The following is a 25159-nucleotide window of genomic DNA, read 5'->3' as shown; positions in this document are numbered from 1 at the left end:
GTGCAATAATTTGACATGTGTACAAAGTATAATGATTTAATCAAGAAACTCACATTTCTCTTTTAAACATTTATCATTTCTTTTGTTTGGTTTTTTTTCCCATAATTTTATTGAGAAACAAATAGCAATGAGACAGTTTCAAATCAAATTGGTAGGACAGTTCCAATAATTAACACATTGCATACTCTCTTCCTTGTGGTTATTTGCTGTACAAGATTCAGACATGATATCCTATTTACAAACACCATTAGAACAAATCTCTCTATTCATTAAGAGAATGTAACTATATATCTATCCTAACCATTTTGAATACACAGATACAAAATGGACATTCATCTGTATACCCTTTTTTGTTTTAGTTCCGTCATTTGAATATTATAAGTGTGTTAACTCAGCAAAATATTCTAAAAGAGTCCAGTAGTCCAGAATAGTATTGGGCAGAATTTAGTTTTGACAGAGTACTCTTTTCTGATATTTTCAATGAAGAAACATGGGGCTGGGGAGATAGCCCAGTAGAATGAGTGCTTCCCTGGCAAGCACAAGGTCCTGAGTTCAATCCCCAGTTCCACAAAAAAAAAAAAAAAGAAAGAAACATGAAATTTATTTCAGTGATCTGTTTCAGGCATACTAATATGATGGTAACCAAATAGAACTGATTTCTGAATTCTCTTAAAGCTTAAATCACATTAATCATAAGTTCAAATTTTATTGTTTTGTTATACCTTCTTTCCTGTATTTTAGGGAAGAGTCTATAGGGTGTTCAGGGCTCACTACTAGATTGGACTATAGTGATTCTCCTGTTTATAGCCTCCAAAGTGCTGAGATTACAGGCCCACCCCCCACACCCAGTTTCAATCACGGTCTCACCATGCCCCAGGGGTGGGGTGGGGGCTGAGGCCAGCTTAACAGGTCTGGGGATCGAACCCCTGCCCCCTGAGCCTGCTTGCAGGTACTTTAATCTGCCGAGCTATTTGTCTGACCCCTTCAAATTTTATTGTGACAGAAAAAACTCTTTTATTATTTGGCTCAGATGGACAAAGTTCGATAAGATAGCATGTCATGTTGATGCTGAGAAAGCTTGTGGGCTTTTAAAATTTGTTTTGTTTTATGTTTCTTTTTGTTTTTCTTTCTTTTTTCTCTTCTTTTTTTCTTTGTGGTATTGGGAATTGAACTGAGAATCTTTGCACTGAGTTATATCCCCAACCTTTTGTATTTTTTTTATTTTGAGACAGAACCTTATTAATTCTTTCAGGTTCCTCAGGCTAGACTCAAAACTTACAGTTCTCCTGTTTCAGCCTCCCAGAGTACCACACTAGACTGGAATGCTTAACTTAATGCCTCTGTTTTATTATAAGTTGAATCCTATATATCTTTGCTAGGGAAAACATTTATAAATTCTTATAATAGAGATTAATAAATATAGCATTGTTGAAAACCAAATTCTTTCCTACCTGACCAGTTCTCTTGTCTTGGTACGTAGTTTCCACCCTTATAGCAAAAGCAACTGTTATTGATTCTCTGACCTTCTCAATAGGAATCATGTATATCATTTGGTAGTTTGGGGGGAGGTTCCTCCTATTTCTATTTTTTTTTCTTAGTATCACTTTTGTTTAATATGTACTACATGCACATGATGCAGGTGAGGAAAAAGTTTATGGGTCCATGCCTTACAGACAGGATAGACTGGTACTTCTGTCAAATGTACACTGAATCAATTAGGACACTGCTCAAAGTTCCTTAGACTTAATAAGTTTAGATGCAGAGCTGTGTACGTATCCCAAATCATCTCTTCATTTGGTTTCCTGAGCTTTTCTGGAATTCTGTTTTTCTTTTGCCTTTTCTACAAGTGGTTCTACTGCTGATGTTCTGCTAAAGTTTTTAACAATTCCATAATGAAAGGCAGATAATTATGCTTCCTTCTGATATTTTCAGTCTTGTATCTTTTTAATTTTTGTACTTCTTATTCAGTAAGCATTTGATTTTTGGCAGCTTCTGACTGAATAGCCCTTAACATATTATTACCCTGATCTGTATCCATGGGCTCCTCCTCTGCAAGTTGTCTTTGCAACTCTGCTATCTTCTGTTCATATATCTTTTTTCTGTGAGACACAATGGCCATTAAATTAAATCAAATTTCACCTTCATGTACTTTTGTATCCTTTTTTCTATCACCAGTCTTACTGCACTAATCCAGTCATCTTGATTGCATGCACGTAAGTCAATTGGTCCTTCTCTTAATCCATCCAGTTCATACAACCTTCCATTAACAGGAACATAACTGACAGTGAAAAGCATCTTCTTCTTTGGCTGACGTCTTTGCATCAAATTCAAACATTTGTTGTGTACTTGTCGAATCACATCTGAATTGCTCAATGCCAAACCGTTCATAGCTGCATCAAAACTTTGTGAAAATTCTTTAAATTCTGATGATGTTTCTCCTAAATGGACATCTTGATAGGTACAGTTCAATAACACACCTACAATGGCTTGAGTAGCACAAGCATTATTAATTACCTGTTTAGCAAAAAATATTGTATCAAGTCTGGAGCCTGGAACCAGAGCCTGCTGGTTCTTCTCCTGGCTGCCACTTGAAAAGAAAAATTAACCCATGAACTGGCTTTAATTTTTCAAAACTCTCAGGTTCTAAACTCCATATTTCTTCTACTCGGGCACCTCAGCAACTCGGCATCCCAGCTGCAGAGCCTGGTGCAACTCTCCTCCAGCGTCGTCCTCCCTCGCCTGGCATCCTCCGTTCACTGCACGCCATGCTCTGGTGCTGGCTCGCTGCGAGCATTGTCTTCCTCCTGTTTCTAGCACTCGTTACTTCTCTAAGGATGTTATAGCTAGATGAGAGGGATCGTATAATGAAATGGAGTATAATCACTAACCTCAAAGTGGTCCATAGTTAGTAAGAATTAAATATGTAACTTCAACATGCATTGTAAGTGCTATTGTAGTGGTCTGTAGTGGGTATTGTGGGTTCATGGAGGTATACTAATCCAGCCTAAATGAATCAGGAACGAGCTTCCCTGTTGACATCATTTTATTGAGTACAACTTCTCTACCAGTCCCTTGGGTGAAAGTGATAATTTGCCATCATATGGTTTGCAGTATAATGCAAGCAGACAGAAGAAACAATTGAAATGCATCATAATAAATAAGAGTGTAGGGTATTGTGGGTATAGGTGAAAGGGAGACCTAATCTAATCTTGGTGTGTCAGGAAGGGTTTTCTGGAAAAGGTGATACTTTAGACACCTAACTTGAATCTTATAGATGAGAAGTCATTTGAATAAGGCCACCTGCAGGTAAGACTAGAGAGGTAGGCAAAAACTGGTTTATAAATAACCCAGTTTGCCATGTTAAGGAGCTTGAGTGCTTCTGTTGATGGCATTGAATAGCTGTTGAAGGATATCAAGCAGGTAGGATAGATGTGATCAGATTTGTATTGTTAAAAAAATTATTTCATTTTCATTTGAAGGAGTTTGTACATTTTTTTTTTTTTTTTTTGGCTTAGCAGTGCACACTTGCAATCCCAGTATTTTGGGAGATTGAGCTAGGAAGATTGATTGCAAGCTCAGGTCTATTCTAGGCAATTTAGTGAGACCCTGTCTCAAAATTTAAAAAAATAAATAAATAAAGGCTGTGTATGTAGCTATAGCTCTGAAGACCCTTTGTGCACTCTTTAGTAACTAAGGGGGATAAAACAAGATTTGTTTGGAGGAGGTAAGTGTGAGTTAGCTGAGTACCAATATGCATGGGGAATAGTCAGAAAGAAGAAAACAGTGAAAAAATGGGTTGACATAGGGATGGGGGATAGAGAGTAATAATTATCTGTATGAGAATTATTAGGAAGTAGAGCTGATAAGCTTGATCAGGTATAAAGGATGAAGGAAAATAACATGCCCTATGATAAGATTCACAATTCTCAAATGGACATCTGAGTGGGTAGTGATAGTCAGCAATAAGGGAGTATGGAGAAGGGAACAGATGCTGAGCTTGGCTTGAAACACACTAAGACTTATGAGATAATCTAAAAATGCATTCACATTTATTTGAGAACACATATATTATAACTTTTTAACCAATTTACATTCAAAATTATTCTTACACATTGGTAAAATAAGTTTGGGGCATGTGTATGACGGTATATGTGTTGAGGAAAATGGTTTTAAACCAGTTTAACAGGTTAAAACTAATGAAATTAAAAATTATTATATATATATCAATGATAAGAATTTAGAAGGTGTGATCATTGTCTCCAGGCTTGTTAAATGTGGAACTGTTACCTTGTGTGTTAGAGTCAATATTGTCTTAGTCACTTTCCTTGTCATGGGGACACATTACCCAACCCCCATAATTCTAAAGAGGACAAGTTTATTTTGGCTCACATTTGGTGGAAGTTTCAAATGATAATCCAGTGCTCTAAGACAGGATAGCATGGCAGAGGGACATAGTAGAGGATGAAGTGTTCATGTCATGGTGTTCGGGAAACAGATCATGGTAGGAGTCAGAGATAAATCCTTCCAAATTGCCTCTTAGTGAGCTCCTCCTTCTGACTAGACTCTTTTTTTTTTTTTTTTTTTTTTTTTTGCGGAACCGGGCATTGAACTCAGATCCTTGCGTTTGCCAGTCAAGCACTTATCCTACTGAGCCATCTCCCCAGCCCCCGACTCTACCTCTTAACAGCAGGTCAACTATAAGCCTGCATATTCCAGTCACCTTCTGAACACATGAAACATTTAGACCGTAGTAAGCAATCTATAAATTATGATACATTGATAGCACTATCAGAGTTTAGCTACAATTAATATACTGTGAGAGAAAAGAAGCAGTTATGAAACTTGGTATACCTGCATTTGAATTTATAAACAGCAAAATTCTTCCCAGTATATGGTGTTTCTACATAAACAGAGTAGGCCATGGGAAACATCAAATGGTTGTAAAAATTTACTCATCATCTATTGTCAAATATTGCATTATATCAAACACTATTTTAGAGGCTAGGTACACAGTAGTTAGGGAAAAAAAAGAGAACCTTCTTGTGCTTGTATACACAATAATCTTCTCAAAACTTAAAATCTAGGGGCCTAGGAGATAACTCAGTGGCTTAAGTGCCTGCTTGGCATGCACAAAGTCCTTAGTTTGATCCCCAGTACTAAAAAAAAAAACCAAAGAATCTTGAAATTTGCAATCATACTAGTCCATGACATCTGTTTGAAGCTGATCGCTGTAGTGTGCAGAGTGCCTAGCCTTCTCTTTCTCTGCTGTCCTATGCTGTTCCATATTGGAACCACATAGCTTTCTGTTAGTTCCTATAGTGTATCTTGCTCTTTATTCTTTTTGTTGATGTTCGTTCTACTGTGGATGCTTCTGCTGTGATTCATTAGCCTTTTGTTGTCCTTCAAATCCTACCTTGTCACTTTTCATAGAAGCCTTTCCCTAGCCCACTCCTAACTGAATTAGTCTTCTCTTGATTATTAATGTGTTTGTTGACTTATTTATTCTTACACCAGACCATTAAACTATGAAGGGAGAGAGAGCCGTAGTTCTCCTGTGAGAGGCATTTGCGGTGGGTGAATCAGGCCCACTAGCTCAGCAGCAGAAGACTTCTGAGTTCTCGATATTCTTCAGGGATGAGTCATGTGGCAGTGGAAAATGCACTCAGGCTGGACCAGTAGTTTACTGGCCTAGACCTGAACTCTTCAGATAATCATACTGGAGGAAGTACAGCCAGCAAAAGGTATTATATTCCTCCACATTTAAGGAACAGAGAAGCTACTAAAGTATACTATGGCAAAGACAGAGTAGAGTTCTAGTAAAGACAAGGATTCATACAGCAGTTTTGCATCTTGTAATGATTCAGGAGGGAAGTCTAGTCTCTTCAGTGATCGTGGGAGTAGATCAAGGGGTATATTCAATGATTGTGGACTGGGTAACTGATAGCATTGGCAGCTGTGGAGACAGTGGCTTTGGCAAATTTGAACATAGTGAAAACAGTCGCTGGTATGACAAATAAGATGAAGATGACTGATCAAAACCACTCCCACCAAGTGAACACTTGGAACAGGAAATGTTTTCTGGAGGCAGCATTGGGATTAACTTTGGGAAATATGATGAGATCCCAGTTGAGGCAACAGGCAACAACTGTCATCCACCTATTGAAAGTTTCAGTGATGTGGAGATGGGAGAAATTATTATGGGAAACATTGAGCTTACTCATTATACTCACCCAACTCCAGTGCAGAAGCATGCTATTCCTTCATCAAAGAGAAAAGAGACTTGATGGCTTGTGCCCAAACAAGGTCTGGAAAAACTGTAGCATTTCTATTGCCCATCTTAAGTCAGATTTATTCAGGTGGTTCAGGCAAGGCTTTGAGGGCCATGAAGGAAAATGGATGGTGCGGGTGCTGCAGACAATACAGTCTTCTTGATGGTACCGAATAGAGAGTTGGCAGTACAGATCTATGAAAAAGCCAGAAAATTCTCATACTGGTCTAGAATCTGTCCTTGTGTGGTTTATGGTGGTGCTGATATTGGTCAGCAGATTCAAGACTTTGAATGTGGATGCCACTTGTTAGTAGCTACTCCAGGATGTCTTGTGGGTATGATGAAAAGAGGAAAGATGGGACTAGACTTCTGTAAGTACTTGGTGTTAGATGAAGCTCATCAAATGTTGGATATGGAGTTTGAACCTCAGATACATAGAACTGTTAAGCAAGATACTATGCCTCCAAAAGGTGTACGTCACACTATGATGTTTAGTGCTACTTTTCCTAAGGAAATACAGATGCTAGCATGTGATTTCTTAGATGAATATATCTCTTAGATGAATATATCTTTCTGGCTGTAGAAAGAGTTGGCTCTACTGAGAATATCACACAGAAAAAAGTTTAAGTAGAAAAACTAGATATATGGTCATTTCTGCTTGATCTTCTGAATGCAGTAGGCAAGGATTCACTGACCTTAGTGTTTGTGAGACCAAAAAGGAGACAGATTCTCTGGAGGATTTCTTATACAAAGAAGGATATGTTTGTATCAGTGTCCATGGAGACCACTCTCAAAGAGATAGAGAAGAAGCCCTGCATCAATTCCATTCAGGAAAAAGCCCAATTCTAGTGGCTGCTGCAGTAGCAGCAAGATATTAGGATATTTCAAATGTGAAACATGTTATCAATTTTGACCTACCAAGTGATATTGAAGAATATGTCCATCAAATTGGCCATTCAGTGCATGTAGGAAATCTTGGCCTTGCCACCTCATTCTTCAATGAAAGGAAAATAAATATTACTAAGGATTTGTTGGATTTTCTTGTTGATGCAAAGCAAGAAGTGCCATCTTGATTAGAAAACATGGCTTTCAAACACCACTACAAGAGTAGCAATCGTGGCCATTCAAAGAGTAGTAGATTCAGTGGAGGGTTTGGTGCCGGAGACTATGACAAAGTGGTGGTGCTGGCAGTTCCAACGTTAGCAGCAGCCGTGCAAGCAGCAGTTACAGTGGTGGAGGTGGCCATGGCAGCAGCAGAGGATTTGGCAGAGGTGGCTATGGAGGCTTTTACAACAGTGATGGATGTGGAGGAAATTACAACTCCCAAGGGGTTGACTTGAAATTAAATCATGCCAAGGTTTTAATACACTTCTCTTAAGATATTAATGAAGCACTTCAAAACACTGAAGTATCCAGATTCTCAGATGTTTGTTGTGTGAGTTTTGTTGTATATATTTTTTTCAGTGAATGTCTGGCACATTGCAGTCCTCAAACATGTGGTTATATTTGTTGCATTGGCAAAATCAGTGGCTTACACATTCAGCAGTAGCATTTGAGCAAGTTTTATCAGCAAGCAGTATTTTCAGTTAGTTTCAAAATTCACTTAAGAATGGAGTTAAACTTGCTGAGTGTAGAGGTTGAACCTCAAGTCACTATAGCTTTAGTAATTGCTTATTGTATTAGTTTAGATACAAGCACTGCATATGCTGTGCATATTCTGATTTTATTAAAGTTGAACTGCACAGTCAAAAAAAAAAAAAAACTATAAAGGGAAGAATACTGTTTGTTTGGTTCATTGTTGGCTTTCCAACATCTGGCATAGTACCTACATAGCACATTGTAAGTCCCAAAGTGCTTTCTTGAATGGCTCAGTAAATTTAATAATCTTTTCAACCTAGTAGTGGAGATTGAACTAGGGTTTCTTCATGCTAGGCAAACACTACCACTGAGCTACATCTCACCCCAAATTTAGTAATTTTAATGTTTGGTGTGTTAGCTGTCCCATCACTGGGACAAAATACCTGACTCATATGACCTGAGAGGTTTATTTTGCTTCACAGTTTCGGAGGGTTTGGTACATAGTTGCCTCCAAGGCAAAAACCAGAAACAGAAAGGTGAAAGGGCCCAACGAAAGCTGCAAAGTCAGTGGCAGCCAGGAAGAAGAGAGCCAGAGCAAGAGATACATCCTTTAAAGGCATAGCTCCAGTGACTCATGCCATCCAACAGGGCTCAGCTCCTCACAACACATTCTGCTGTATACTCATGGATGGATTAAATCCACTGATGAGTATATCACTTCCATGATCCCTTCCCCTTCTAGAGCCCCAACTTTGAACACATGAGATGTTGGCAGGGCATTTTAGGTCTAAATCATTATGTTTGGTATTAGACTATTTTAAGAATTACAAGTGCTATCTGAAGATCTTCAGCTGGCCAGTGGTTCTTAAATAGCATCTAGTGGGTAGAGAGGCAAAGCATTCTGTAATATGCAAGTTAATCATTTACAACAGATTACCTGATCTTGTTCAGTAGTGTAGAGGTGGCAAACACAAGAGGAGGATGATTAAATGTATCTGTTTTTCAGCACCTCCTCTGAGTTCATATCACACAAGTTTAAATAAATTTTAAGACTTAGGGGCCTTTTAGTTTTCATGTCTGTAGAGACCTGTCAGATTTATTTGATACAACTGTGGATGGCATAAGCTTTGTGAAAGAATTTATTCTCAGTTGTACATGGAACAGCCAGCAGTAGATTTAACCTTAATTTATGTTCTTAGCCCTTAATTTCAGGCACTCATAGGTTGGTGCCATGCTTTCCTTAGAATTTATACAATCTAAAGCATTGTATAAATGGTTTGATGTAGCATGGTTTGATGAATATTATATCGAATAAGACCTAAGGCCACACCATCATAGGCTGATATGTTCTTAAAATGATTAGTATTTGCTGAGAGTCTTAGAAATATCTAGTGTTTTTTTTGTTTTTACTGTACTAAACTGTATCTGGAAATCTTATCAGTGACAACATACATTGTTAGGAATGAAGCACTCTTTGAATGAAAGTATTTTAATTTGAATGTTTTATTTTTAGGAGCAAATGATGAGAAAGAAACAAGCAATGCATCTTGATGCAAGATACGTCACAATGGTGGAAAATGCTTACTACTACTGCAACCCACCTCCAGCTGAAAAGACAGTGAAAAAGAAACGTCCTCCCCTTCAGGAATATGTCCGGAAACTTTTATACAAAGATCTCTCTAAGGTCACTACTGAAAAGGTGAATCTTAATGACATCATCTGATAATAGTTTGAGATTTTTGGTAGTGCTATGTTTATATCAGTTGTAGGATAGTTCGGTGGATCCCAGAAGTTTCATTATGATTGATTTTATATGTCATCCTAAGAAGAAGCTCACAGCAAGATACAGTGTTTGGAACATACATTTTGTGTCTGCTATTCTATAATTTACTATTAAATACTTTTGCATTGCTGTAGAGGCTCTTAACTTTTAATGGGCTCTGTGAGACCCATAATCCCGCTTAAATTTTCTTACTTGAAATGTTTAGTGCTCTGTATTTTTCTGGAAAGAGTCTCTGTAGCTTTCGGTAGATACTTACCAGAAAAGTTTCAGAACCCTTGACCTGTTATCTCAGGGCAGTTGCCTTGTTAGAAACTTCACTTATATAATACTGAACAGAACTTTTTCTAATTAGCTATATACGTTGACATATAATACAGGGCAAAGCTTTTTCTCTGTTTCGGGTAAAAAATGATAAAGAATAACAATAGTATAGGTTTGAAAATTGAAACCATTTCTAGAGAGGCATCTTCATTGAGACATCATGGCATACATTATGGACTGTAATTATGGGCTAGTTGGGAGGCTGAACCAGAATTGCAACGTTAAGGCCAACGCCTACAACATAATGAGACCCTGTCTTAAAATTTATAAAATGCTAGGGAAGTGTATCAATAGTAGAGCACTTGCCAGGTTCCATATCCAGTATTTCAAACAAAGAAATGAACCATTTTTAAATTGAGTAAATGTTTGGAAAGTATGGAATTTTAATGGGGAAGAAATTCACATGTTCTGTGAAAGTGATATATGAAAACACATTTAGGGACTGGCGAGATGGCTCAGTGGTCTAAAGCACCTACTTAGAACAAGCTTATCAAAGCACAGGGACCACGGTTCAATCCCCCAGCACCACATGCCAGCCAGCGCCACCTCCTGGTGGGCTGAGCTGGCCACACACACACACACACACACACACACACACACACACACAAATTAATTAATTAATTAAAAAAATCCTTTAAAAAAAAAACACATTTAGTGTTTGGTATGAGAATGTTTTTCGGTATCCATTTTCTTTCAGAATAAAAGTAGAAAGAATTTGATTATAGGTAGAGCTCTGGTGATTATCTTGTTACTAATAGAAGTTTTCAGATAGTCTCTGGGACATTCATAATGTACCAAACATCTTCCTGTGTAATTCACATATATAATTTTTTCAACTTGCCTAATTTTTATTATAAACAATAAATTACACTGATGCCTTAGTTGTCAAACAACTCCAAGCTCAAACTTTTCACTACTTGTACAGCAATTTTTTTTTTTTTTTTTGGCAGTACCGGAGATTGAACTCAGGACCCTGTGCTTACCAGGCAGGCACTTATTCTACTGAGCTATCTCCCGGCCCTAAGTACAGCAGTTTTTGAAAAAAAGTCTTTATGTTGGCAACTTTGCTTGATAGTTGAACCAAAAATCTGACTTAAAAGCCTGTATGGGCCGAGAGTGAGTCGTGAGTCATATATTGCTGGGAACAGAAAGGACTGACATTTCGGTCTAAGTGCCGCTTTCACCCAGACACCCTATAGTGCTTGTGTTAGTGTGTTAAAACATTTTTCATTGTGCACCATTTTTCTATTTTATTTGCATAAAATAATCATAACCATGGCTCCAAAGAAAGTTAGTTACATAAGCTGTAAAGCTAAGAGGAAAACTGTGAGAACCACAGTAGAGTTAAAGAAACCATAGTGAAATTTGTTAGAGTCCTGGAAAAATGGATTTATAATTTTTGGGCCTCAGAACCAATTTGATTTTTCATTGTTTCCTATGGGAAAAATATGTGGTTGTTTTGTTTTGTTTTCTGTCTTCTTGAGAAGGGTGTTGCTTTGTAGTTCAGGCTGGCCTTGAGCTCACTTTGTAGCCCAGGCTGGTCTTGAACCTACGATCTTCCTGCTTCAGCCTCTCAAGTGCTGAGATGGCAGGTGTGAGCCACAATACCTAGCACTTCTTGATGTTTGAATACAAATTTGAAACAAATTTGACAACTGAGGTATCACTATATAAATACTTCTATTACCTCCCATTATACACATGAAGAAACAGATGATCATGAAACATTGGTCTTAATACAATGTCTCCATCCTGAATGCTCTTTTCACTAACTGGCCTTGAGTTGACTAATTTGTTGGAAATTAATGTTTTTTTTTTTTTATTTTTTTTATTTTTTTAAGATTGCATGGAATAATACACAAAAGGGAACACATTATTTTTTACAAATCTTGGGTATTTCAGTAACCTGAATATATGACTATATACTGTTAGCGTTATTGAATGTCAGGAAACTTGAGGACATTTGCAGAAATTATGAAAAGCTATATACAAAATAAGAATAAATTTTGTTGGGGCTGAGGAGATGGCTCAGTAGAATAAGCACTTCACTGGCAAGCACAAGGGCCTGAGTTCAATCCCCGGTTCCGCCAAAAAAAAAAAAAAAAAAAAGAATAAATTTTGTCATAATTAGAAAATCTCACTTTTCCTCTCTGTTAAAGAGGCTGATAAAGCTCACAAGTATTTCCTAATTTATGTCCTGTATATGTACAACAATAAGAAAGTACCTATATTATTTGTTCAGACTACTGTGTGTTTATTTTAATAATTTAAACAAAATTCTCTTTATTCAGGTTTTGAGACAGATGCGAAAGTTGCCTTGGCAGGACCAGGAAGTGAAAGACTATGTTATTTGTTGTATGATAAACATCTGGAATGTGAAATACAATAGCATTCACTGTGTAGCCAACCTTTTAGCAGGATTAGTGCTCTACCAAGAGGATGTTGGGATTCATGTTGTGGATGGAGTTTTAGAAGACATTCGATTGGGAATGGAGGTAACCAGGATTTTCTTTAAAGTTACCAAGTTAGGGTTAATGAAGTACAAATAATCTTTAAATCCTAGTTTGAGGGACTGTTCCTTCCCCATATGGTACCACATGCTGCTGCTGTTACTACTGTTACTACTACTACTACTACTACTACTACTACTACTACTACTACTACTATGGAGTTAGTCATTTTGGGGTTTTTGTTTTTGTTTTTGTGTGTGTGGTACCAGGAATCAAACTCAGGATCTTGTGCTTGCCAGGCAAGCACTTACTCCACTGAGCTATTTCTCTGATCCCTTTTGAGTTGTTTTTTTTTTTTTAATTTAAAAAAATATATATCTTTTATTTGTTTGTTTATTTGGTGCAAGGTCTTGCTGTGCACCTCAGACTTATAGTGATCCTCCTGTCTCAACCTCCCCAGCATTGGGATTACAGGCATGTGCCACCACATCCCTGTCTGGTGGCTGGTATGGTGTGCCTGGGGTTCCAAGGCCAGCATGACATATGGTGCCAGGGATCAAACTCTGCTCCTTGTACTTGCCAAGCAGGCACTTAGACCCCTGAGCTATCTCCCCAGCCCCATGGAGTTAGTCATTTATTAATGAGAAGCTTGCACTGAAGTATTCTTTGACTTTCTGGAACTCTGTTAATCTTATTTTTGTAGGAGATACTAAATTTTTATTTCTAGATTACTGTTGAGGTTTAAATTATAAGAATTTATAAACTTACTAGAAAAGTTTATAAACATAGAAACTCTGTGCTTCTTAATGTAAAACTTGTGCATGTTTCTTCATAGATTGCAGAGAAACTAAATTATGAGGGTCTGATAAGAGAAAATTACATTTTAAGTGTTTTAGAAATAAGTCATGTAATCATAGCCTAATACTAATTTAATATATAGTATGTCCTTTTTATTAAAACATTTTTAAAATAGCCATATCCTAGAGAGTAAAAGGGTACCCAGAATTGGGCATATTAGTAAAGGAGTAAATTCCTCATTATTTCTCTCTTTTATGTTCTTTGAGTAATCGATATCAAATACATTATTACTGTTCAATAAAAATTTGTGTTTTTTTTTTTTTAGGTTAATCAACCTAAATTTAACCAGAGGCGTATCAGCAGTGCTAAGTTTTTAGGTGAACTTTATAATTATCGAATGGTGGAATCAGCTGTTATTTTCAGAACTCTCTATTCTTTTACTTCATTTGGTGTTAACTCTGATGGCTCTCCAAGTGCACTGGACCCTCCTGAGCATCTTTTTAGAATTAGACTAGTCTGCACTATTTTGGATACCTGTGGCCAGTACTTTGACAGAGGTTCCAGTAAACGAAAACTTGATTGCTTCCTTGTATATTTTCAGGTATTTAAGCAGAATATGCAGGCTGGCATGTTTTAATGCGTTGCATGTGATAGAAATGCTATAATATTAATATAAGACATGTTTATAATTAGGTTCTATGTATTCATGAAAAGGTGATTTTAGGGATTTAAATTTTTATGAAGGATTCTATTATGTAAACATAGTAATTGCTTGCAACTTTTGTAATTATTGATTTTGAGAATTATTTTTGTTATAGTTTATAGATTTGGTGTAGAATTATACATTATAGTGTTTGATACAGTAATTTATTAATTGAATTATTTGTGATTTGTATACATTTAGTAACATTCTTTGCTCATTTGTGTTCTAGTTAGTGGCCAAAATTTTTGTTTCTAAAGGTTTAAATTTATTTAATTTTAATGCTGTTACTTTGGAGAAAATAATTATATTTATAACACAGAAACATTTTTTCATTTATTTATGAAGTTCTTGGTTGTGCCTCCTGTATTTTAATTTTGATTAATTATATAAACTTGTGATTTGAAACAAGTACCATACACATTAAATTTAGTACAATATAGAAGTCCCACAACTTCTATAAAATTTGTATCCCATAAGTTAACTTGTAGATTGATTGGTTGGAGCCCAGTCAGTATTTCTCATAACATAACATTTTTATAAATACTGATTAGAGTGAATAGCTCACTGTCAAGTGCTTAATATATTACTGAATAAAATGCCAGTAGTGTATATGATTCTGCATAATCACAGTCATGAGTGATTTTCTGTACCTATTGATAAAGTAGATGTAATAGTATAACATGATATAAATACAACATGAGACATCACAAATATATACAAATTGTAACTGGTATTAAATTGTGGGTAAATAATCAGGGGGAATTAGTTTGTTAACTTTCTCTTAGAAATACCTTTAGGATACAGGAAAACTTTTCTCCCATATTTTCTGAATGATGAGTAAAAATGGGGGAAAGGAGTTTGCAAATTTGAGGGTCAGATTTCTTGTTGCATATAAGGAATGTCTTCATTCAGTTCATACTATGTTTAAAAGCAAAATGGCAACTATAACTATTAGCCTGCATATCTTTTTCAGAAGAGGGTCCTTAGTTGAATTCTGTAGTCCCAGACTAAGAAAAAAGAAACTCGGAAAAATCTATAGGCAGAAAGAGACAAGAATATTTTCCTAATTATTAACAGAAAAATGTATCAAAGATATCTAGGGAATAAAATCAGAAGGGGATGCGACCTGGGAGATGAGATCATTGTGTTGCATCTAGATCATAGAGTGTAAGGTTAAGTTTGAGACAGGTTGAAGGGATCTCTGGAATAGTGCTGCTGACTTTAATATGCATGCACATCCCCGGGAATATTGTTAAGGTGCAGATTTTGATTCACGTTACCTAGGGTTAGGGCCTGAGAGTATGTTTCTACAAAGCTCTCAGGTAGGGTCCACACATTTGAGTGTCAAGGACCTAGCACAAATGGGAGCAGAGAAGTGAAGCACCAAGAAGGGATACTTGTTCATGTCCTGGTAAGTTCTTAGGTTACATTTTCAGCTGTTGTAAATTTAGGAGTCAGAACAAAGAATGAAGAAACCAGGTTAGGAGGAAACAGGGAAGATGTGTACACAGTAGATGTTCATTGAATGCTCATTAATGAATACTGATTTTAAAATATTTTAAAAATGTTCATTGAATGCTCGTTTATGATTCCTGATTTTGATATATTTTAAAAATCATATCTTCAAATATTTTAATTGATATTTTAAAGCAGGTAGCATAAAGAAAATAAAATTTATTAAAACTATGGCTTTGAATCTGTCTTAGATACTCCTTTTTTGAGCAATAGTGGAGTTTCTGCCTTGATTTCAAGTATATGAAAAAATTTAAGTACTTACAATTTTTCCTAGTGTTAAAATAATCAGTTACAGTAAAAAGATATTTAAAAAGAAAGTCACCAAGTGGCTCAAAAACTGTAGAAATAGAAATACTAGGTGGAATTAAGATTGTAGCTGTTGATATTAATAAAAGCACCAAGTTTCTTGTTTAGCTTTTCAGCTTAGTTATCTGTGTAACATCATAATATAATTATTATTTTAAGATATTTTTGTTATTTTATTTAGCTAAATTATTTTTCATTTGTTATTAGCGTTACGTTTGGTGGAAAAAAAGTTTGGAAGTTTGGACAAAAGATCATCCATTTCCTATTGATATAGATTACATGATCAGTGATACGCTAGAACTGCTAAGGCCAAAGATCAAACTCTGTAATTCTCTGGATGAATCCATCAGGCAGGTACACGAATTGGAACGAGAATACTTAATAAAACTAGGTAAGCAATTAGACAATGAAGGTGATTTGGGTAGATGGTTTTTAGAATTTGCTTTATAATGTTACCAAAGTTTCTATTTATATACATTTCTGTTTCATATGTTGGATGTTAATAGTATTAGGTAAGACCTGTATCACATGCTTGATTTCATTAAGTAATCTCAAATTGAAATAAAATAGTCATATAGGACATGAAGCAAGTGATAGTCATGGAAAAACACAATCCTGTCCGCAGGAAATCTTCAGTTGCTAGTACTATGAAGTCTCCTTTTGGTGAAAGTATGTCTCACTTGAACAGATTTTCAAGAAGTGTTATTCCCTAAGCATATGCAAGCTACAGACTTTTAGAAAGTAGTGCCATTTAGAAATTTGGATCCTCCCTACAGAATTTCAGACCTTACTCACTGGCAGAATTGCCACTAGTGCATCATTTGTATACTTCACAGTATCCAGAAATATTTCTGGGAGAAGAGTTAGCACATGAATAGCTTTCCCTAGAGGACTGTAGGAACTTATTAGCTTTGTCAACAGAGGTAACATGAACAAAATGTAGCAGTACCAATCTGATTTGCTTGCTAATAGCTCTTGACATGTTTTATTGTAGTCATTTCAAAGTGACATGTTTTCAGAATAGTTCGCAGTTTTATTTCCTGTTTGTACTTCATACATTCATATCTGTCATTAGGAGATCTTTATCTTAACCAGTTATTCTAATTGTATAAATTTATTGCATTGCATGTCTAAAGAACCACTCTTCATGGTGAAGGCATTTATGATTTTGTTTGCCTTTAAACTATTTTTAAAAATCACATTATGTACCAGTAGAGTTTATTTCACCAAAGGTAAATCCTCTTTTGGAGACTATTGCTTTTGTGTTCTGTGCTACTCGTTTTTGTTTTTCTGCTACTCAACTCATCTTGTCCTAATATTAACATTTTTTCAGATTGCTAGTTGAATAAGTGATCATTTCAAACACAGTATTTATTATTGACCAACTTACTTTTACTTGTTTTGTTTTGTTTTGTTTTGTTTTGTTTTGTTTTGTTTTTTTGGTGGAACTGGGCCTTGAACTCAGGCCCTTGCGCTTGCCAGGGAAGCGCTTATTCCACTGAGCCATCTCCCCGGCCCTACTTTTACTTTGTATTCCTTGAAAATGTTAAGTTATAGCCTTATTGTCCTCCAAAATTCATGAATAATAGATACTCTTATCAAAATATGAGCCAGTATTACTGTGGTACCTAGTTTGGTGCTAAAAAGAACAGTTGTGTTTTGTCCTTTGTAGATCAGAGTTAAAGCACACCAGACTTCTCTTAAGGAGTTATAAGAAAATACAGGTCATCATTTATATATGAAACTCCAGAGGTAGTAGCATTTATACTCCATGTGCTCCCATGTTCTCCCTTTTCATCTGGTTTTTAATTTTAAATTAAAATGGAAATGTGTATATACAGAAATTAAATCAATTTTCCAGCTGGAAGTGATGGCACATACATATAATCCCAGCACTTGGGAGGCCAAGGTTAAAGATCACTCTGAGTTCAACACCAGCCTGATCTACATAATGAGACCCTGTTTCAAAAACATTTTTTTTTTTTTTTCTGAAATACTTCATAAGAACTACTTAATAGTTTTATGTTTTGTTTTTTCTGTAATTAGGACAGGTTCTACAGGGTCTCGCTACCGTACAGATCGGACTTGTAGTGATTCTGTTTTCAGCCTCCCAAGTGCTGGGATTACAGGCACATGCCACCATGCCCAGTCTCAATCACCATTTCAGCACGCCCTGCAAGCAGGGCCGGCACAACAAGCTAGAGATAGAACCCTGGTCGCTGCGCTCTGCCTAAGCAGGTGCTTTAGTCTGCTGAGCTATCAGGCTGGCCCAGATAATGTAGTATTTACCTTTGAAATTTTTTGTTTTCAAGCACCTAAAACTTTATCATTATCATTTTAATTCTGTGGTATCCAGTACTAATAGTATAGTTCATGGAAAAACACTAAAAGCATTTCTTTATGTTTTTAAATGATTCTTAATATTATTGGTAATGTTTGTGTTGTAAATTTTTTAAATACTTGGAAAATATATAGAAAGGTAATCACATGTTACTATTTTGATGTACATTCTTTTTTTATTTTTTTGTATTTGCAGTTTTATAACTAATTGCTTCTACTAAATATATTAATAATTTTTTCTGGGATTCTTTTAAGTTGGTTTTCTAACAGTCTGTATTCCTTTAAATGTGCCATAATTATTTAATCCTCTTGTTTTACACTGAGGCTCTTTTCCAGTTCTATATTTCTATAAGTTATATTCTTATGTTATTTTTAGTGTACCTCTGATTTCCTCAGGAAACCATTACTAAGACATTTTCTATAAATGTAAGAACAAAACCATAGTGATTTTAGGCAATGTTGTTTAATTTTGGTTTAGAGGATACAAATATAATTATAAAAAAAGAAGTAAAAATGAGAAAAGCCTTACAAAGAAATTACATTTTAAAGCAAATGAGTGTATTTTGTAAATTGGAAATAAATTCAGTAGAGCAGAATTAAGAGTCTACAAATAATTTCAGTTAAAAATAAGACAGTTTAATATGTGATGACCCTAGGAGTCTTAAAAATAGGGTAAAGACAACAGGTGAACCAGATGGATTAAAAAGTTAAATGTTTATTTTTAAAAGATGAAAAATAGATCGTTATTTGTCAGATATTTGAAGAAATGTTAAGATTCTTCCATTTTTTTTTTATTTTTTTCTTTTTCCTTTCCTTTTTGGAGGAGCTGGGGATTGAACTCAGACTCTTGCGCTTGCCAGGGAAGTGCTTATTCTACTGAGCCATCTCCCCAGCACCCTTCAATGTTTAATAATAGAAAAAAGCATAAAAAAATGATAGATTTGAGTATTTAAAATTTTCATACAGTGAAGCCAGGCGTGGTGGCACATACCTGTAATCCCAGCACTAAGGAAGCTGAAACAAGGGGATCATAGTGAGTTCAAGGCCTGCCTAGTAAAATTGAGGACAGTCTGAACTATGTAATTAGACTCTGTCTTTTACAAAAATTCATACAGTGAGAAATAACTAAAATTAAAAGAAAAATCATTCCTATGCCAACTTATGGTCATTTATGTGAAGAATACAGGCAAGTTGATTAGTAGACTACCTATTAGATAAATGAGTTTGTCCAAATAAGGGAGGGCAGGGAATAGTTGTTTTTATTGAATCCTGCTTGTTTGCCGGAATGCCAAAAGTATTGTTCACATTTAACAAATTAAGTCACTAGTTTTCTATTTAAGATAGAATTTAGAAAACATTCTCTTTTTTTTTTTTTTTTGGCAGAACTGAGGAGAGTATAAATTAAAGCTATCTGTAAGGAGGTATTAAAATTATTACCATTTGTGTTTTGTACAGAAAAACTGAGGCACTAGGCTGTACAGTTTCAGAGAAATGCATTTTATTTTGATGCTCAAGTACTACGTTCCACTGTCTATATTTTGCATTTTGTTATCTATGTGTCCTTTAAATGTCTTCTACATTGCTTATGTAATGGTAAGCAACTTGATAATTAGTACGCAGTTTAACAAATGCAAAATATTCATAAATTGTTTTGGAATCTAACATGCAGGAAATAAGAAATGTATTAGAAATAGTATGTATTTTCTTACAAGTTGAAAGTATTCAGTTATTTATAATATATTTAGTTCTCTTCACGATCCATATTTTCAGTGGATATGACACTTCACTGGAGCTATTTCACATCAGATGAACCTATCATTGCTGTGATAATTTTACCAAGAATGCTTAGGTTTATAAACTCCTCCCTTTCCTTGTTTGCCTTTAGTAACTCATAGTCCCATTTTATTTTTTTCCCATAATTTTATTGATAAATAACAATGAGACAGTTTCAAATCAAATTGGTAGGACAGTTTCAGTAATTAACACACTGCATACATTCTTCCTAGTGGTAAATTGCTGTACAAGATGCGGACATGATATCCTTTTTACAAGCACTATTAGAACAAATCACTATTCATTAAGAGAATGTAACTATGTATCTATCCTAACCACTTTGAATACACAGATACAAAATGGACATTCATCTATCTGTATACCCTTTTTTTTTTGTTAAGTTCCATTATTTGAATATTATAAGTGTATAGACTCAGCAAAATTTTCTAAAAGAGTCCAGTAGCCCATAATAGTATTGGGTCTTCCACTTGACTGGCAGTGTCAGAAATTGTTGACCCAAGTCCCATTTTAAAGTATCAGTGAATATATAAATGTAAAACATTATTTGTACCTGTGAAAACTAGTTAAACAGTAAGTAGAAGATGCTAAAGTTAATGAAATCTCAATCTAACACTTTTTCTCATTATTTCCCTTTTTAAAATGTCTCTCATCTTCACCAATCTTTGTAATATTTTTTTTTTCCTTTTCAAATTGAATATGGATACATTAATCACTCTACTTCCATATTTTATTGAGTTGCTTAGATTTAAGACACTGGAGTAAATTTCTTTTGTGTTGATTAGCCTTGGTTATTCAAACTCTGGCTTTCATTATTTATACAATTACAGGATTAAATCTCTTTATTTAGGAGCTGGGGAGATGGCTTAGTGGAGTAAGTGCTTCCCTGGCAAGTGCAAGTGCCTGAGTTCAATCCCTGGTTCTGCCAAAAAACAAAAAGAAACAAACAAAAAAATGTCTTTATTAGTTTTTTCCTGCTCTAGTCGTGTAAGATTCTGTTAATAAACAAGTATTTTCTATATACCTACTGTGTAGTTATGAATATATGACCTCTATTAAGTTCCAGTATAAAGTAAATTGTATGAAATCAATCTGATATAACATTTATGACATCATTGGGGAAAAAATCACATGGTATGACATTCAGTGTAAAGTGCTATTAAAAATTTTCCAAGTGCTCCAGGAACAAGCAGGAGCAAAAATAATGAAGCGTTTATTTCTTCTATTAAAGGACTTTTCCTTTAATAGAGGAAATAAAACACTGAACTTGAATGGAATGATTTTGAAGTCCATACAGAAGAGTATTCTCTGTTGAAAAGTATAGTTAGTAATGAGCAGGATTTGAAGACATATGCTGTATGACGGGAAGAGTGAGCCAGCTGTGGAGGACTTAGCGGAGAGTAGTGAGATACAGTCCAATCAAATGAGGCCACATCTGTGTACATCTTAAAAATAGAGTGACTGAAATTCAAACAGTACTTAAAAAGAACTGGGGGCTGGGGAGATAGTTCAGTGGAATAAGTGCTTGCCTGGGAAATGCAAGGTCCTGAGTTTGATCTCTGGTACCACCAAAAAATAAAATAAAAATAAAAAAGATGTTTAAAAAAAAAAAAAAACCTGGGCATGGGAGGTAGAGGAAACTTCATGACAGGTAGATCCCTGAAGAAGAGAGTACTATAACTAAGGGAAAAAAATGGGTTATGTGTGACAAAACCCGTTTTGTTTTGTTTGCCTCCTTCCTTGTCTTAGTTTGTAGACAAGAAGATTGATAGTCAAATGTATTTTCTCCATTAAAATGTGTGCTTTTATACTTACACCTTTGGGCTTTTAGAGACTCTTGAAAAACCATTTCATAGAGTGTGACCAGGTCTGTTTCCTAAATGTGTTTGAGACTGAACCTTATGTATGGCTACTTTTGGCCTTTGGTCATCTGAGAGTAAACAAGATCATGCATAACTGAAGCACTAAGAAAACAAAAAACTTTGTACATATTTTTTCCTCTTTACTAATGCTTAAAATATAGATCAGTGCTCCTCTGTTAAAATGTAGGACTAAATATTTACATTTTTTTCTCACAGTATTCAGTTCTGATCTTTTGCCATTGTTTTGAGGAAATGACTATTGAATTACATATTTTTAAAGGAGATGTTATGAATATAGAAAATTGACCTTTATCTTTTTAATGTATTTTTTCCATTTTTCTTCTCATTTTAAGGCTTAGTAAATGACAAAGAGTCAAAAGATGCTATTACTGAAGGAGAAAATCTTGAAGAAGATGAAGAAGAAGAAGAAGGGGGAGCTGAAACAGAAGAGCAGTCTGGAAATGAAAGTGAAGTAAATGAGCCAGAAGAAGAGGTGATGACTTTTATTTATAGCAAATAGGTACATTTAGAGTACTTTGATTATATGAACCAAGACTTTTTAAAAATAATATATGATCTTCCTCGTAGTTTTATTACAGTAAATGTAATTAGTGATATATTTTTGTTACAAAATCCCTTAAAAATTTTTATAGGAAGTAATAAAAACATTTTGGTACTTCTTATCATAGGATTTTTGTTTAACAGTCGAAGAAAAAGTATTGATCTTCCTATATATCTTAATCTCTGTATTGAATATGAGTTTTTCAAGGTGAGTTGGATGGGTACAGCTCTCTAGTGAGCCTCTGACTCACACATGTTGGAACTCCTTGGTCTCTGTTCAATATGGATTTTTTTTTTTTTTAACCTGTCAGTTTTAGTCTTGAAAACAAAAATTGCTGCTTAGGTATGCATAAGCTTTGCTTTCATTTTTTTCTCCAGTAGTAGTTCCAGTAGTGTATGATATCTGAAATTTTGTTTTTATGACTGAGGCCAAACCATATGAAATTGCTGCTCCACTATTTTTGCTAAGCTTTCATTTTTATATGGTCCAACTTAATAGTTTTAATACTGTTATATATTTTCTAAACTTGCTTAAGCTTAAACATTCCATCAAAGTACAAGGATAGATGGGATTTGTTTCATAGGCTAAAAATAGTTTGGGAATGAGTTAGGTTATACAAGAAGTAAAACTGACCTGATGATTGTCAGGTTGTGTAACAGGTAAGTAGGAGTCATTATACTAGTTTTTGTACCTTGATATATGTTTAAAGTATAAAATTAAAAATAAGAACTTTTTTAAAAAGTAGAAATAGAGTGCTAAGAAGAGTAAAATTTATTTATTTTATTTTATTTTTATTGAGAAATAAATATGAATGAGACAGTTTCACAGCTGATTAATAGGACAGTTGTGATAATCAATACACTGTACAGAAGAGTAAAATTTAAACCAGAAAGTTAGAAAATGTTTATTGGACTGTATATATACAGTATGTATGTATTAAACTACATAATCATTATAATCTAGTATGTGGGCTGACAAGGTGAACATGGTAACCATTATTTAATGTATGTGACTTTTGTGTTCTTTGGGTACTTAACATTAAGTATCACTTAATAATTTAGAAGTACAATTTAAATTAAATACTGGACACTAGAAAGAGTATGCAATGTGTTAATTATTTTTTTTTAAAGAAGCTTTCTTTTTATTTTATTTATTTGTGTGTGTGTGTGTGTGTGTGTGTGTGTGTGGTCAGCTCAGCCCACCAGGGGGCAGGGCTGGCTGGCATGTGGTGCTGGGGGATTGAACCATGGTCCCTGTGCTTTGCTAAGCTTGTTCTAAGTAGGTGCTTTAGACCACTGAGCCATCTCACCAGCCCCGCAATGTGTTAATTATTGAAACTGTCCTACCAATTTGATTTGAAACTGTCTCATTGCTATTTGTTTCTCAATAAAATTATGGAAAAAAAATAAATACTGGAAAGCAATGTTTAAATGTTTTAGCAAAGTGAATTTAAATTTTAAATTATGTGAGTAAATCCAGTATAAATATAGAGAATGTATATTGCTTAATGTTTAAAGGAATACTAATCATTTATAGCTTCATAAAATTCATGAAGTAGATCTTTTAAAGCCACAATTAGAGTTAAAGACAAAGGGGATCTGGTAATTTAAAACAATTAAAAACTTCTGTAGTTAAAAGTAAAAAATCGGGGCCAGGGAGATGGCTCAGTGGAATAAGAGCTTCCCTGGCAAGTGCAAAGGCCTAAGTTCAACCCCTGGTTCCGCAAAAAAAAAAAAAAAAAAGTAAAAAATCTACAGGCCTGTATTTCCTTTAGTCTGTAATTATTAGTGAACATATAGTATGACTTGATTACCATAGATAGTCTTGAAAATGAGTGATTGTGTTAATGAATGATTATGAATAGGTGGTATAGCCATTAATAGTGTTTTTTATAATGGGCTAGTATCTATTCTCAATGGAAATGCATATCTTAGTGTTCCCATTATTAGCTACCCACTTTTCTTTCCAGTTATTAAAATTCCTTAAAGTAGATAAAGCAAATTAATAAAAATTTAAGACTGGAATGTTTCTGCAGTTGGTTTCGGTAAAATAGATGAGCATTATATTTATTTGTTTTCAAAATGAGATTATCATACAAATGTTCTATCATACAATTTAAATTGCTTATGAAATTTGACGAAAGAGGAAAATGAAAAAATATTTCCCTTTTATATATTCAAGCTAATCTTTTTTTTTTTTTATCCATTTAGTACAGGAGATACAGGGTCCACATGGACTCACTATGTAGATTGGACTCATAGTGATCCTCTTGTTTTCAGCTTCCCAAGTGCTGGGATTACAGGTGTGTGCTACCATGCCCAGTCTTAACTGCTGTCTCAGCATGCTCCAGGAGCTGTGCTGACAGGGCATGTTTGGGGTCAAACCCCAGCCGGCCACTGTGTTATGTCTAAGCAGGAGCTTTAATCCGCTGAGCTATCAGGCTGGCCCTTGTTCAGACTAATCTTAATGGTTGTCTTTGGGGTTTTCTGCTATACTAATTAGATGAACAGGATCTGTTAAATCTAACATCCTTAGTAAACCTGATATTAAACAAGACTAATGTTTTTATAGATACTTCATTTGAAGAATGGCAAGATATTTTTCCTCTAAATGAATTTCCTGGTGTATAGACTTGAGCTTTGTAATTTTTATTTTTTTTATTTTTATTTTTTTGATTGTTTTTAATATGGTTTATTAGCACAGTAACAAATGCAGACGTAAGAAGTCTACAACATTTAACCAATTCACTGAGTGACTCCTATTCCACGCCTTATAGTTAACAGCTTAAGGTATTTCACTACAGGTTCTCACAAGTCCTGATTTAAACCTTTAAAGTAAATTCAATATAAAATAAAATACATTAACTATTCATTTCCTACATG

The 25159-nt window shown here is 34.9% G+C and overlaps 1 protein-coding gene and 2 pseudogenes across 1 annotated transcript in view; 2 read left to right on the top strand and 1 right to left on the bottom strand.

The window, feature by feature from the left end:
* The window catches only part of Upf2 (UPF2, regulator of nonsense mediated mRNA decay), a 132911-nt gene that overhangs the window by 75514 nt on the left and 32238 nt on the right, over positions 1 to 25159 (top strand). Inside the window, exons 12-16 of the mRNA XM_004641272.3 lie at positions 9360 to 9545; positions 12242 to 12445; positions 13524 to 13799; positions 15930 to 16113; positions 22069 to 22208. Of these exons, the coding sequence (XP_004641329.1) occupies positions 9360 to 9545; positions 12242 to 12445; positions 13524 to 13799; positions 15930 to 16113; positions 22069 to 22208 (990 nt within the window). The remainder of the gene's footprint in view (positions 1 to 9359; positions 9546 to 12241; positions 12446 to 13523; positions 13800 to 15929; positions 16114 to 22068; positions 22209 to 25159) is intronic.
* LOC105743553 lies at positions 1791 to 2767 on the bottom strand (annotated as a pseudogene).
* LOC105743546 lies at positions 5620 to 7646 on the top strand (annotated as a pseudogene).

Source organism: Octodon degus, unplaced genomic scaffold, assembly GCF_000260255.1.
Source record: "Octodon degus isolate 3935 unplaced genomic scaffold, OctDeg1.0 scaffold00133, whole genome shotgun sequence".
Classification (NCBI taxonomy): Eukaryota; Metazoa; Chordata; class Mammalia; order Rodentia; family Octodontidae; genus Octodon; species Octodon degus.
The sequence above is the reverse complement of the archived record's forward strand: the minus strand, read 5'-3'. Positions and strand labels throughout refer to the sequence as shown.